Below are 16064 nucleotides of genomic sequence, written 5' to 3' on the forward strand. Positions count from 1 at the left end.
AATTAACTGTTCTTCATTGTAGACTGTTGATAGAAAATGTTAATGTAGTGTTAATTAACTGCAAGAGTGTCCATAGAAAGGTCCCAGAACTAGTCTTTCTTATAAATAGTAATAATGCCCACATAGTACTAGGAACGTAAAGTTACAGAAACAAGAAGAGTATAGTAAATGAAAATTAAATTCTTATTTGAATGTAGATTACAAAGATTATGCTGGTTGCTAGTCAGAGGAGCAAGCCACCTGACAATGTGTGGTGGAATGTACTTGTGGCATTTCTATCTGATCCCCCTTCCTTGATCCTTTAACAAATATTATGTGGGAAGAAAGATTGCTAGTAAATCTCTGTCTTAACTATAATTTCTTGAAATCTCTTTTGGTCATTTCATGACGTGTATGTGGAAGAAAGTAATACATTGTCCAACTCTGAGACTCTCTAGGAATTTCACTATTTGTGAAAAGATTGGCAGTTGACTCACAACATAAGCAAATGTAACACATGTGTATACATAGGTGGATAGACTCATTATTGTTCGATTACATGATTTTTGAACAATCACTGGAAGCAATCACATCCATTATATATCTGGGAGTACGCATATGGATTGGTATAAAAATTGAATGATCGCATCAAACTGTCTGTAGAAAATCAAATACCAGGCAGAGATTCGCTGGAAGAATCTTCAGGATATATAGTTCATCCACAAAGAAAGTAAAGTAGCTTACAAAACACTTGTTTGACCAATGCTTGAGTATTGCTCTTTAGTCTGGGTCCCTTGCCAAATAGAACTCATACAGTGAATACAGAAGACCCAAAGAAGGGCAGTGTGTTTCATCTCCAGAATTAGACACTACAGGAGAGACGTTGTGCGTCACAATGTGATTTACTGTTAAAATTCTGAGAGTGTATGTACCTAGAAAAATTAATCAACAATGTCCTTCTTCCATCCCACAACCCATGAAAAGATCACATAGGTAAAATTAGAGGGATACTTGTTCATATGAAGCCTTACAAACATTCTTTATTCCTGCACACTATAATCAACTGGAACAGGTGAGGGAAGAAATCACCATCATACACAAAGCTCCCACTGCCATACATTATAAGATTTGTTTGGAGAGAATAGATGCAGATGTTGGTTATAGTTAAGAAACAATGTAATGAGTGAAGATAACTGCTCATTGTGTAGTGGAAATGCTCACACACACACACACACACATATATATATACAGAGCTACATTTCATAAGAACTGCAGTCTGGTGAGGCCTTTATGTATTTATATGCTTCTTTTTGCAAGAGTAGTTACTTATTGTGACAGAAGTGGTGTCTGGTGAATGCAATTTCATTAGTCAGTCTAAGATGTTTCACTCATTGTTTATGTTCCTATTCACCATTCATTTGCCTTCCCCCCATAATGTGATTGTTTATCTTTACTCATTCCCAATATCAAATTAAAGTTATTATGTATTCAGCCTTATAAACAGCATTAATATAAGATCATAATAGATAAAAGAAAAAGTACAAGCTTTCAGAACTGGATCTGAATACCTGTATTTAAAAGAGCCACAACAGATTTAGTGTAATCTTAATGGTGCATATGCCACATGGTGAAACTCAATGTGAAATGAAATTATTACTGCAAGTAAGTGTATGGTAACTGGGATGTCTGTTGAGAAAGGTTTGTAATTGCAGATCAATGGCACAAAGCTAATTTTGTTCCAATGGACAATTGTAAATAATGAGAATTTGAAACTACAATTTTTAGTGGAAAGTCCCTTCCGGAAAGAAGGAACATAGTTTTTTAGGTGTTCTATCATTCTTGAGCACACCAAAACTTAGAGACAGAGTTTTACAATGAAACTAATAATTGTAAATAATTGTCTTAATTCCATTGTTATAAACAGGCCTAAAAATCCCATCCTTGAGTATCCATATTTCTGTAAAATTCATTGTGAAATAAACTATCCCCCCCCCCCCCCCCTACACACACACAAAGAGAGAGAGAGAGAGATCAAACAGTAATACCATTTTAATGGTCATCAATTTCTTCAGAGATTTTACATTCAAGAAAATTATTTACTTTCTTAATTTCCCATGAGGAAGTTGAACTCACAATTTACTGAATATATGTGTGTAATACTATGATTGTCCCTTCTGAGCTGACTGCACTGATTTATGATTAAATGATTAAAATGCTTGCTAGATGTGTGCTGTCACATAACACTTGGTCACCATGTTTCATAACTTAATAATTGTAATTCTTGACAGACTTCGTTTGATTTTTTTCATGCCTAGTGCATGTCAGGCAGATGAAGTGAGGTCATTTTAGCATTTACACTAGTGATCTGTTTTTTATTCCCCCACCCCCCCCCCCCACCCCCACCCCCCACCCCACCCCTCCAGAGGTATATACTATTTTACGAATACATCATGTCTGCAAGTCTTGCATTGTAAAGATACCCGAGAAAATCTGTTTACACAGTTGCGAAATATCTTACAAATCTGAAATTAGCATAGACATTTTAAAATCAGAGTTCCACTAATCAAAAACCGCATGCATAAGTTTATAATATGTTTCCTTAATTAAATAATTTGACATTTAATGGCCATTTTATAATTTGGATATAATGTTTAATACTTTGCCTGTGTTATTCATATAGTAATATATCTTATATTAAAAAAAAAGATGCTGTGACTTACCAAACAAGAAAGCACTGGTAGATAGACACAATAAAAAACACACAAACACACACACAAATTTCAAGCTTTCGCAACCCACAGTTGGTTCATCAGGAAAGAGGGAAGGAGAGGGAAAGATGAAATGATGTGGGTTTTAAGGGAGAGGGTAAGGAGGACTCCTTACCCTCTCCCTTAAAACCCACATCCTTTTGTCTTTCCCTCTCCTTCCCTCTTTCCTGATGAAGCAACCGTGGGTTGCGAAAGCTTGAAATTTGTGTGTGTGTTTTTTATTGTGTCTATCTACCAGTGTCTTCTCATTTAGTAAGTCACAGCATCTTTTTTTAACATATTTTTTCCATGTGGAATGTTTCTTTCTATTATATTCATATCAGTAATATATCTTATTATGAAATAATTGTGAGCAAAGTGTTATCTGTGTTTTCTTGTCAATAGACATTTGTTATGCTGGGGCTTGTGGTGGCAGCCTGGATTTACTTTTGCCTTCTTATTGAGAGTTCTGGAGATCTCAAAGAGGGTGAAAACAATAAAATATACTATAAGAAGGATGTTATAATGAAAGTAAGTGATTAATTTCATTATTTGTCAAGTGTAGCTGATTTATTAATTAGTGAGCTGTGTGTTCTATTGTTTTTATTTTTATATCTTATTATGAGATGGAACAAATCAGTTTTACATTTGCACTCATTTTCTCAGTGAAAAAAAATACAGCAAAATGCTGATCTTTTACATGATTGTCTTAAGCTGTCTTTTGCTTTGTTTTTATGTACAGTGATTTATGCTTCACTATGTTCAATATCTCTCTCTCTCTCTCTCTCTCTCTCTCTCTCTCTCTCTCTCTCTCACACACACACACACACACACACACACACACACACACACATCAGTAGAATCAGTTTTCAAGCAGATAAGCTTTTAATTTGAAGTGAATTTTTATCATCAGTTAGATTCTTGACTACACAGGATGTTGTCAAATATTTTTATGGCTTACAAGAATAAAGTACGAATGCAGCAGGCATAGTCTCATATTAATACAACAAGGAAGCCTGTGCTAAAAACCTTGAACCACCTTGTGGAACTTATAGATCTGTTCAAACAAAATACCTGAAAAGTAGGCTGAAAATTAATTGACTGCAAAAGATATAATTAAAAGTAAGAAATGTTAGTGAACTGCAGCCATAGAGCAATGAATAACTTTATCATATTCTTGTTGATACATCAGCAATATCTTGTGAGCTTTTCTTAGCAAAATATAACTTTAACCTACATTGCTCACTGAGTGTTGGTCATGTTGGAGAGTATATTTCCTGTAAAAGTATGTAACCTAGAAAATTAGTTTTGTTGCTTAATACTATACTCCATCTGTAGGGTAGATTAGAGAAAAAATGTGGAAGGCACAGGGGGATGACAGTTAAGGATAGTCAAGGCAAAAGCAAGCATAATATGAATATGTCATTCTGAATTTGCTGTGGTGCAGGCAAATGAAGTCATATGTTAAAGACATTGAAATAAGACTTATGTAATGGGATGGGGAAAGGGGGAAGTGTGAACAAGAGAGAACAAAAGAAGGGGGGGATTGCGGGTAGCACAACCCTTTTTTTTTTTTTTTTTTTTTTTTTTTTTTTTTTTTTTTTTTTTTTGTGGGGGTGGGGTGGAGGGGGGGGGGGGGAGGGAGTAGAGGTCAGGATTAAGAGAACATGATGTTGAAAGGGCACAGGTTGTGAAGTAGACATTAAAGTTGAGTATGATGATGTGGACAGTAACATGCTGTGTCAACAGGGTAATCAATTTACTATTCACCCTGTTTTGGTGGTAATCATTCATTTGGGTGAACAACTGGTTATTTATCATGCCCCCATAAAAGGGGACTATCATGTTGTAAGTGCTTGGGGACAGGAATAGTATAAGGATGGACTACAATAATTTGTAGATTTTGAGAACAGCAGATTAGTGCTTTGTGTGAGGGGGCAAGGATTTTGGGAAGGGTGTTAATTTCAAGAATTCTGAAAGGTAATCAGAACCCCAGTGGAGGATGTGATGAAGCTGTTCCTATCATGAGTAATACTAGATAATGAACTTCTTTGCAGATGGCTAATGGGGCCTACATACTATATCAAAGTCAAAGGTTGTGCTGATGGTAGTATAGCCACTGCTTGTATCACCCAAGCCGGAGTGTCTTGACAGAGGAGCCAGACAAAGTGTGTCCCACAGCATAGGATAGGACGGGGAGTCTAGAGGGATGGCGAAGTCAGTTTCCCTAAAGGAGTAAGCCTGATATAAATCATGACTGAGTGTCTTCCGGGGTAAGAATATATTCTGTACTAAGTGTCAACAGCCTCCTTGACAGTGGAAGTTAGGGCATTCTACTGTTCTTGGTGCAGGAAATAGTTCCGAAAGGCAGAAGAAACATTAGTTGTTCAATGGCATTAGACTGCAGAAGGCAAGGTGACCCAAAAGGCAGAAGAACCATTGTTTGATCAATGGCATTAGGATGCAGAAGGCAAGGGGAAACCACTGCACTGAAGTTCACATGGCATGCCTCCATTCAATGTAAAACTATCCGAGTTTCTATTCTCCCATTTAGATCTGGGGAAGGGGGGGAGAGGGAGAAGATACCTTGAACACTGCTGTGACTAGAAAGCATGACTGCTCTGGAAAGATAAAAGTATATGACAACAAAGTTTGAATTACCACATGGAATGTGCACAGTTTTATATGACTGGGAAGCTTACAAATGTAGAGGCAGAGAGATGCAGGCTAAAAGCAGACATTCTCGGACTAAGCGAAGTAAGGTGGCCTATATCTAGGATTCACAGTATGAAGGAAGAACCCTATACTGTTCTGGTGGAACTGATACTAACCGTAGATATGAAGTTGCCATACTTGTGTCATAAATGACAGCGAAATCAGTTCCCAATTTTATTCAACTTGATGTTCACGTAATGTTATTAAGGTTACAAATGTCACATCGAGCTATGAAAATTATTCAGGTTCATGCACCAATAGAGGATAAAGATGTGAAGAGGTAGAATCTTTCTATGACACAATGAAACACACAAAAAGGTGATAAAACACTGGTCATAGGCGTTTTTAACTCAAAAATTGGCTCTGGTGCAGAAGGTAATGCTGTTGCTATGATCTTGGAGAACGAAGCACAAGAGGAGACAGATTGGTGCAGATTTGTACAGAACATGAATTTTTTGTTTCTAATACATTTTTCAAACTTCATGCTAGGAGGCTACACACATTGATGTCACCTCCTGGTAGTGAAGAGACAGGGTGTATACGACCCGGGACAACCGGGAGATCCGGGAAAAACCCGGGAATTTTTTCATCTGGGAGAAAACCAGGAAAAACCCGGGAATTGTTTAGAATTCCAGGAATTTTTCATTGTTTTGGTTTTCAGTTAAATTTTTGTTATTTTGACTGGTAAGAACCAATACTCTAACAGAGGATATTACTGTATTCCGCTACTGCAGAACAGAATAATACTGCAGCAACAAAACATGAATGAGAGAGGGAGGGAACTTAAGTTGCAAAGGAAAGGGGCCATATACAACAACAAAACAGTGCTCATACAAGCATCTGCCAACAGCAATGTGTGTCAAAGGCTTTACGAAGACTATGCAATGCTTTATAACAATTGCCTCCGATGAGTGTGACGTGACAATTGTTTAAATTAGATTTGTTTGAGCTGTTGTGGGCAGGCTCTTGAGCATGCGCACTTGAGTCGCACATGAGTAATACGTTCTCCCGCTTCTGGTTACAGAATTGTGGTTGGGCGCCACTACTTAATATTGCCCCGGTTCGGAAATACAGTAAATCTGGGGCTGATGCACAGAGCAGTCTGAGTTGAGGTCGCGAGTCTCCACGTGACCTGTGTTTACATTCAGTAATTTTGTTGTTTTCTCTTTGTTTATTGCTCTCACGTTAAATGATAACAAAACTGATTTTTGTGGCTGGCAGCTATCAAATGAATTAAAATACGTTCGCATAATTACAGAAGGCTAAAATATGTCATTAGTTTAAGATTTTATCTCCACCTTTCTGACAGTCAAGCATTAATCGCCTTACAGAACAATGAAGTTATTTTTGCCGGTTTGCTAAAGAGATTTGGCCGAAAATTAATCTTTTCTGCTGAGGCAGTCAATTTATTTGAAATGAAGTGTTTGATTTCACACTATTGGCTAGTTTCAACTGTTCACTGCATTTCAAGTGCACGTATGGCATTAAGCCATAATAAAAAGCCAAACATTAGATAATACAGTACTGGTGCTCCAAGAAAATTTACATACGAATGTGCATTTTAAGCCGAATTATGCGTTTTAGTATGGTTCATGAAATTCCAACACTCTTGAAGTATCGTCTGATGTCTTGTTTCTTTTATGACATATGTAAGATCTTTTAATGTTTTACACGTAAGAACATATGGGCTTCCTGCATCATCGTAGCTGCACTTGGTGACGCCTGTTATGTGGCACTCTCTTGCAACTGCTGAAACGAACCTATTTCTAACAGGTTGCGGGAAAATATTGTGAACGGTGGTTTGAAAAGCATTACATTCAAAGCAGATTTCCTTTTATGCAAGATGAACTATATGCGAGAATGTACAATGCATTTCTTAACTCACAAAGCGTTTGACTCTCATTTAAAAATCAACTCTTTGAGGACGACCATTTAGAAGAATTTCGAGCCCAGAAGATCAGACATTTACGTCATTACATTTGTGTGATGTATCTTATAGTGTAACATGCGCAAAAAAGATCAACATTATATGTGGAAGCTTAGCTTCTCTTCCAGCTTATTAATCTTAGAGATACTAATTTAAACCATTAACTTTACTTATTTGTGTGTTCGCGCTACTGAAGAGTGCTCTTGCTATTGGGTTACTATATCACGTGTCCAATGCTGCCATCAGCTGTCGAGATCACGTGACATGAGCTATGACTGTCTTACAAAAGCGCATCACAATCTCGATTTCAATGTTCCGGAAAGTAACATGGGGTGTTTTGTGTAATTCAAATTTGTACCTTCATAATACGAAAATATGCAGCGTACATGTTGCTGCACATCAAAGGTCTTTCAAAACATGTTTTTCCCCTCTGAGTTTCGTTTTCTAAAGACCCGGGAAATTCTACTCCGGTATATAAAACCATAAACGTTCAAAGGACTGATGAGTATTATTGTGCCAAGGAAGAGTTATACTGTCACTTAACATGGAAAAAGTGCATTTTCACCCGGGAGAAAGTGTACTTTTAACCGGGAAATCCGGGAAAAATGTGGGAATTATTTTTTCCTTGTCCATGTATACACCCTGAGAGAAGACCGTCAGAAATCAGATTGATTTTATTCTGGCAAAACAGGAGCTAAGAAAATATGTGAAATCCATTAAAACCTGTTCTGGTGCTGATATCAATAGCAATCACAATCCAGTAGTAATGGACTTTAAAATGCAACACATCAGAAATGCTATAAGAGGCATTAAGATATCAGTGTACATAGGTACAAGAAAATGAGCAATTTCAGAAGTGAGAACTTATGTTTGATGCTGCTCTGGATGAAAAAGTGAAATCAATAGAAGAGACTCAGCCTATAGAAGTAGAATCCACTTTGAACTCTATAAAAGATAGCATAACTTAAGTTCAGGAAAGTTGCATTGGGTTCAACACCACCAACAAAAGGCACAACTGGATAACTGATGAAATTCTGGAGTTTATGAATGAAAGAAGACAGTGTAAAACAAAGGATCCCATAAAAGACAAAAACCTATGCACTGACATACTTAGACAGAAATGAGCAAATCATGGATGTCTGACAAATGTAAAGAATTTGAGACATTTCAAGAGAGACATGATTACTTTAACCCTTTCTGGGGCAAAATAAAAAAAAATTAATTTTTAATTTTTCCTTGTTTTTATTGTATTAATTTTCATACAGTGAGACAGAAAAATGTAAAAATTAAATGAAATATACATAAACTGAACACATACAGGGTGGTTTCAAATGGAGCCACTGCCCGCTAAATGTCATCACTTTTGATGATACAGTACAAAGCAATTCCTTTCTGCAGATAAGCATAAGGCTACCTGGCAGTGACTACATGTCCGTCTGATTCTGTGGGGTCCTTTCTTTGCGCTGCAGTGCACACAGCGCCTTGAGGTTCCATGTTTTGGCAGATGTTTTGCTTCCGATATACGTTTCTCATGGGGAACAACAGTTTTGAATTTTTTTGCAGATGGTTCTGACGGTGTACTGGGATGGCCAGGGCTATCTTTGAAGACATTACAGCCTACCAGGCCTGTGGCAACACATCTTCAAAAATCCTTTAGCACTTGCTTCGCCGTTGGATTACATAATCGAAACAGAATAAATGCATTTCCAATAGAAATATCAACTATATACCAAAATAATCTTAGCCACCACCTTCGTGGTTTCCTGTCTGTTGCATAAAAACTGTTCATCATATCTGCCTTATCGACACATCCCATATTTGCACTATATGATTTCACTATTTTTGGGCAAGGTACCTTTGTGATTTTTCCATCCTTTTCTTTACGGCTGACTTCTTCAACACATTCAGGTGAAACAATTCTAGACAGCAACATGACTACATGTTCATCTTTCCATTTGATGCAAGCAATGCCATCAGAACGAACTGACGAGTCAAACTCTCCTCTTTGCAACTTTTTGTCTGTTTTTAGCGTAGGAATTCCTTTTCTTTGTGATCTAATTGTTCCACAGGCAAAAAGTCCGTCATCTTTTAGCTTCTGTAAAAGTGAGACAATGGTAAAAAAATTGTCAAAGTATATGTGGCATCCCTTTCCTTCCAAGCATTTACACATATCTCTCACAATTCTCTCTCCTAAGGATTTTTCCACTATGCCTTCAACTTTTCCCGTATATACCTGTAAATCTCAAATACATCCAAGCTTATCAGCTCTGACCCAGATTTTGTATCCCCTCTTGATTGGCTTTTGGAGTATATATTGTTTGAATGCGATTCGTCCTTTGAACTTCATCATGCATTCATCTATAGCTTGCTCCTTAGTAGGTGCATAGAATTCTTTGAAGTTTATCAGTATCTGATTGATTAGTGGACGGATTTTATATACTTTGTCATAATTTCTGCTCTCCCTTGAAGGCATAACAGCGTTGTCATTGATGTGAATATGTGTCAAAATCCAGCTGAACCTTTTTACCAACATTAGTGAGGAAATGTACTCATCTCAAAGTTCCTTATGGGATGAACAGCAATCACGATAATAACAAGGTTTCTTGATTCCCATTAGAATGTTTAGAGCCAAAAATACTTTAAGTTCTGATTTAGAAAGAGGCCTGAAATTGCCACCTTTCTGTGTTGCGTACAGGTTAGACTGGAAAACTGTGTGTTCTAACATAGTATCACAAAACAGACACAAAAAAATCTACTGGTTGCATACCTTCACTGTCATTTTTAAGTTTTCCTCATACACCAGCTTCCTCTGAAAAATTGGCGGCAAAGTTCATTGCACTGACGCCCTTTCTCCATGAAAAATTTGCAATGGAAGACAGTGGCAAATCATCATTAGTGCTGAAACTATCATCACTGTCATTGTCAAAATGGTCCTCACTCTCACTTTCCGAAATAATTTGAGATAAAATGGGTGTTTTCATTCGCAAATCCAGATCACTGTCTTCAGCTAGCACATCACTTTCACTGTCACTTCTGGTGTCAATCTGTGAGTCAGGATCTGAAAGAATATCTGCGAAAAGGCACTCCAGAATTTCCTCTTCCTTGAGTCTGTGAGAATACATCACATGAAAGTGGAAAAAAAAATTCGTCACACCTACTAATGCTGCCGTTGCAGGAGCAGTGGTTTCAAATGGAACCACCACAACATTCACGGAAATAAATGCATTATTTTGGTTATTACTGGAGTACATATAGTATTAATGTAAACAGAACAGTATTCTGCATTGAATACATGCATAAAAGTTATGTAATACAGAAGAATACAGTCACAATTTCAGAACAAAGACATTCGCACACAGCGTACAAAAATGCCTATCCAACTCGCCTCACTACTTGCTAATATTTACAGATTTTGAAGCAGTTCCAGTGACAGCTGCTAGAGGGCAGCACCAACTAGGCTGCTGAATGGTGTCCCCAAATGTAGCCACTGCCCTTTTACCACAAAATGAGAAAATTGTAGGTGGTTTCAAATGGAACCACTTCCCCTGAAAGGGTTAACTTATATAAGAAGGTATAGTTGGGTGACCCTCAAAGGAAGCGAGATGGACAAATGCTGGGGAATGCAAATAATGAAATTACCATAGGAGTTGAAGGAAAACTCAAAAGATGGAAGGAATATATTGAAGTCCTTTTCAGAAACAATACAGGTGATCCTCCTCCACCTGATGCAAGAATCAATTAAGTCAGTCATAAAATCACAGAGTGACATTGTACATACTATTAAACTGGAGAAATATGGTAAAGCTAGCAGTTCATATGGAGGTTATACTGAAGTTATTGAAGTTTACTGAAGTTATTGAAGTTTTAGCTGAAAAGAAGTCGATTGGCGTCAGCCTCCTAACACTTTTTTCAATGTTATCTATGCATCAGCAAAGATATCTTGTAACTGGCTGAGATAAACTTTTATACCACTGTCAAAGCATACTAACTCCTCACAGTGTGATGATTATTGTATGATTCGTTTGATGTCTTCATGAAGATGATGATGATGATGTGTTATGTACTCAAAATATTTCTGAAAATCATACACACACAGATTTACAAGAAATGTGAATCCCAAATGTACATGATCCAATTTGGCTTTTGAAATGGGTTTGGAAGTTGTGAAGCACTCTCTGACACCTACTAGTGCAGAGGCGCAGAGATATGAATGTCAGTATGTACGCTTGTTTCTTCTTCTTCCATTGGCACTACATCCCAGGATGGGACTTGGCCTCCTCAATAATTTTCTGCCATTCCTCTCTGGATTTCGCCGTGGACCTCCAGTTATGGTAATCGAATCTGGCAGTGTCTTCTCCAACCTCGTCGCTCCATCTCAACCTAGGTTGTCCTCTTGCTCTTCTTCCTCCAGGTTCACTGCAGCAAGCTTTCCTTGCGGGATTTGTCTCATTGAGTCGCATCACATGTCCAGCCCATCTCAGTTTACACAGCTTTATGAACTTTACCACATCAACCTCCTTATAGCAGTCATAAAGTTTGTCATTTCTTTGCCTTCTCCATGTCCCATTTTCATATACAGGTCCAAAAATCCTCCTCAATATACTTCTTTCATGTGATTTCAGTTTGTTTTCACCCTGCTTCATAATTGTCCACATTTATGAGGAATACGTAAGAACTGGGCGTATCAGCATTTTTTGAAGTCTGCACTTAGTCCCTCATGATAAAAGCTTAGATTTAAAATGTTGCAATGTTCCAAAGTAACATCAGTTAGAAGCAATTATGCAAGCCATAATTTCAGTAAAGGTGGTACCATTTGCTTCTATCTTTAAGCCCCGATAAGTGAAACATTCCACTCGCTCAAATGTCATTCCATCAAGGGTTATTGTGGGCTGTAAGGGTTGGTTAGTGCCATTATACATATACTTCATCTTTCCTTCATTAATTCTCAGGCCCATCTTCTCCACACTCATTTTTAGAGCTGAAAATGCACTTTGTAGATCTCTAAGTGTTCTGCTCATTAGATCCAAGTCATCTACATATCCCAGCAATTGTACAGACTTAAAGTAGATAGTTCCTCTTGTCTGAATACCCGATTCACGTACCAATTTTTCAAGCACCAGGTTCAAAAGTAGGCAGGAAAGCCCATCTCCCTGCCTTAGCCCAGTTTGAGTGGGAAACTGAGGTGATAGCCTTGACTGCATTCACATGGTATACTGGGGATACTTTAGGGTGATCTCTATTAAACTCACCAATTTTCCAGGCACTCGAAATTCCCGGATTGCCTCATAAAGTTATTCCCGGATTGCCTCATAAAGTTTGGCCTGGTTTATTGTGTCATATGCAGATTTAAAGTCAATGAAAAGATGGTACACACCAACATTGAATTCAATGATCTTTTCTACTATTTGTCAGAGAGTAAATATCTGGTTTACAGTTGACTTTCCTGGTCTGAACCCACATTGATAGCTTCCGATAATATCTTCTGCTATAGGTGAAAGTCTACTAAACAGGATATTTGATAGTACTATATATATATATGTCTGCTTGTGTCTGTGTATGTGTGGATGGATATGTGTGTGTGTGCGAGTGTATACCTGTCCTTTTTTCCCCCTAAGGTAAGTCTTTCCGCTCCCGGGATTGGAATGACTCCTTACCCTCTCCCTTAAAACCCATATCCTTTTGTCTTTCCTTCTCCTTCCCTCTTTCCTGACGAGGCAACCATAGGTTGCGAAAGCTAGAATTTTGTGTGTATGTTTGTGTTTGTTTGTGTGTCTATCGACCTGCCAGCGCTTTTGTTTGGTAAGTTTCATCATCTTTCTTTTTAGATATATTTTTCCCACGTGGAATGTTTCCCTCTATTATATTCATATCATTAATTTGAAGCCAACAATCACGTATATATATATATATATATATATATATATATATATATATATATATATATATATATATATATATATATATATATATATAGAGGGAAACATTCCACGTGGGAAAAATATATCTAAAAAGAAAGATGATGAAACTTACCAAACAAAAGCGCTGGCAGGTCGATAGACACACAAACAAACACAAACATACACACAAAATTCTAGCTTTCGCAACCAATGGTTGCCTCGTCAGGAAAGAGGGAAGGAGAAGGAAAGACAAAAGGATATGGGTTTTAAGGGAGAGGGTAAGGAGTCATTCCAATCCCGGGAGCGGAAAGACTTACCTTAGGGGGAAAAAAGGACAGGTATACACTCGCACACACACACATATCCATCCACACATATGTGTGGAGTCATTCCAATCCCGGGAGCGGAAAGACTTACCTTAGGGGGAAAAAAGGACAGGTATACACTCGCACACACACACATATCCATCCACACATATGTGTGGATGGATATGTGTGTGTGTGCGAGTGTATACCTGTCCTTTTTTCCCCCTAAGGTAAGTCTTTCCGCTCCCGGGATTGGAATGACTCCTTACCCTCTCCCTTAAAACCCATATCCTTTTGTCTTTCCTTCTCCTTCCCTCTTTCCTGACGAGGCAACCATTGGTTGCGAAAGCTAGAATTTTGTGTGTATGTTTGTGTTTGTTTGTGTGTCTATCGACCTGCCAGCGCTTTTGTTTGGTAAGTTTCATCATCTTTCTTTTTTTATATATATATATATATATATATATATATATATATATATAAAATATTTAAAAGTGCTATGCCTCTGGAGTTGCTGCAGTCAAATAGATCTCCTTTCTTATGCACCAGACACACTATCCCTACATTCCATTCTTCTGGTAACTCTTCCTTTTCCCAGATTTGTTGAAACATGTGTTTCACTGACTGCAATAAAGCTCTTGACTGACTGAGACATAAAATGATGGTGGAAATTTTGAGGCCAATTGGTATTTACCAAAGCAATTTATGCATCATCAGCATGCAGTATTGGAATCAGACTGCAGATGTAAAAACTGCCCAAGGAATATCAGAAGTGACTACAATTAGTAAAAGCATTCATCAGGGCTGTATACTATCACTTCTCTTGTTTAACATTTACTCTGAAGCAGTTTTCAGGGAAGTGTTGATGGAAGAAAGCAGTGGGATCATTAAAAATGGAAAGATACTTAACAATATTAGGTATGCAGATGACACTGTTGTCACATCAAATGATCTGCCTGCACCCCAACGCATGAAAGACAAACAAAAAATGTTCAAATGTGTGTGAAATCTTATGGGACATAACTGCTATGGTCATCAGTCCCTAAGCTTACACACTACTTAAACTAAATTATCCTAAGGACAAACACACACACCCATGCCCGAGAGAGGACTCGAACCTCCGCCGGGATCATCTGCACAGTTCATGACTGCAGCGCCTTAGACCGCTTGGCTAATCCCTCGCGGCCATGAAAGACAATTTAGCCCAGTGCAGTGAAGAGTTTCGCCTCTTTGTCAACACTTCAAAGAGCAAAGTTGTAGTCTTATCTAAGAAGAATCCAAACTACAGTGTCAATAAAGGGAAATAAGATTGAACAAGTATCCTCCTCAATGTACTTGGGCACTGTGATGGATGGGTAGTGTCACTGCAAGAAAAAGATCAGTTCTGGAATAGAACAGGCCAGGAGACAATTTATTAGCATGAAAAAACTTTTTATAAGTTTGGGCCTTAGTCTGTAACTGAGAATATGAGTGATTCATTGCTACATGTTCTCCATTTTTCTCTGCGGATGTAAAAGTTTGACCCTTAATGATATCTAGAGGAAAGAGTTGATGCTTTGGAAATGTATCTTTATCACCATCTACTATGTAATGTGCTGAAAATTTCAAATGAAGGAATCCTTCATTAGATGAAAAAGCAAAAGGAACTATTGCCCACTATGAAAAAAAGGAAACCTCAGTACCAGGGACACATTATAAGAGGCAAAAGATACCAGTTATTATAACTCATCATTGAAGGGAAAATACCTGTTGGAAGACAAAGGAACTTCTGGCTGAAAGACATTTGGAGAACTTCTCTAAGTGGCTCTTAAGCAGGTCAGCATATGACAGTTCAAAGTGGGTGCCCATGACATTGCCAAATATTTGTATGCATGTCTTACCCTACAGGAAGAAGCATTTGCGAATAAGAATTGGGTGATACAAATAACTTTCTGATGAGGACAATCACAGCTCAGAGACATTATGAATAATAGTAAAAAACACTCAACACTCTGTAATAATTTAGAGTACTATAAAAATGATAAATCAAAAAGTTAATTTCTACCATTTCATAAAATTTCATGCAGTGATTTGTATTCATGGGAGATAAACCTGAAGATGAATCTACACCGATGTGAAGCCAGTAGTCACAAATAAAGCACCTTCATACAACTATGCAGCTTCTGGACACTTGACTTTTTTAATTGTTATAATTTTTGTGATAATTTAAATGGTTATTCATTGCTGAGTGTTTTTTATTGTTCACCACAAAGATTAGTTGGTTATGTGTGATGAAGGAACTATGGGTTTGGGTTTAGCAGGATGTTGGGAGACATAATGTTGGACTGCTTCAAAGTCAAGGGCATGGGGCATCTGGTGTAATAATATGATGTCCACTAAGGGTTGGAGGTACTGGTCAACTATGGCAGATACAGAATGAGATTTTCACTCTGCAGCGGAGTGTGCACTGATATGAAACTTCCTGGCAGAGACTCGGTCGGGCACACAGTTTTAATCT

General features: G+C 37.7%; 1 protein-coding gene across 1 annotated transcript in view; it reads left to right on the forward strand.

The window, feature by feature from the left end:
• LOC124787905 (choline transporter-like protein 1) overlaps nucleotides 1-16064 on the forward strand; it is a 490856-nt gene that overhangs the window by 435905 nt on the left and 38887 nt on the right. The window contains exon 11 of the mRNA XM_047254885.1: nucleotides 3132-3257. Coding sequence (XP_047110841.1) covers nucleotides 3132-3257 — 126 coding nt within the window. The remainder of the gene's footprint in view (nucleotides 1-3131; nucleotides 3258-16064) is intronic.

This window comes from Schistocerca piceifrons, chromosome 3, assembly GCF_021461385.2.
Source record: "Schistocerca piceifrons isolate TAMUIC-IGC-003096 chromosome 3, iqSchPice1.1, whole genome shotgun sequence".
In the NCBI taxonomy this organism is placed as follows: domain Eukaryota; kingdom Metazoa; phylum Arthropoda; class Insecta; order Orthoptera; family Acrididae; genus Schistocerca; species Schistocerca piceifrons.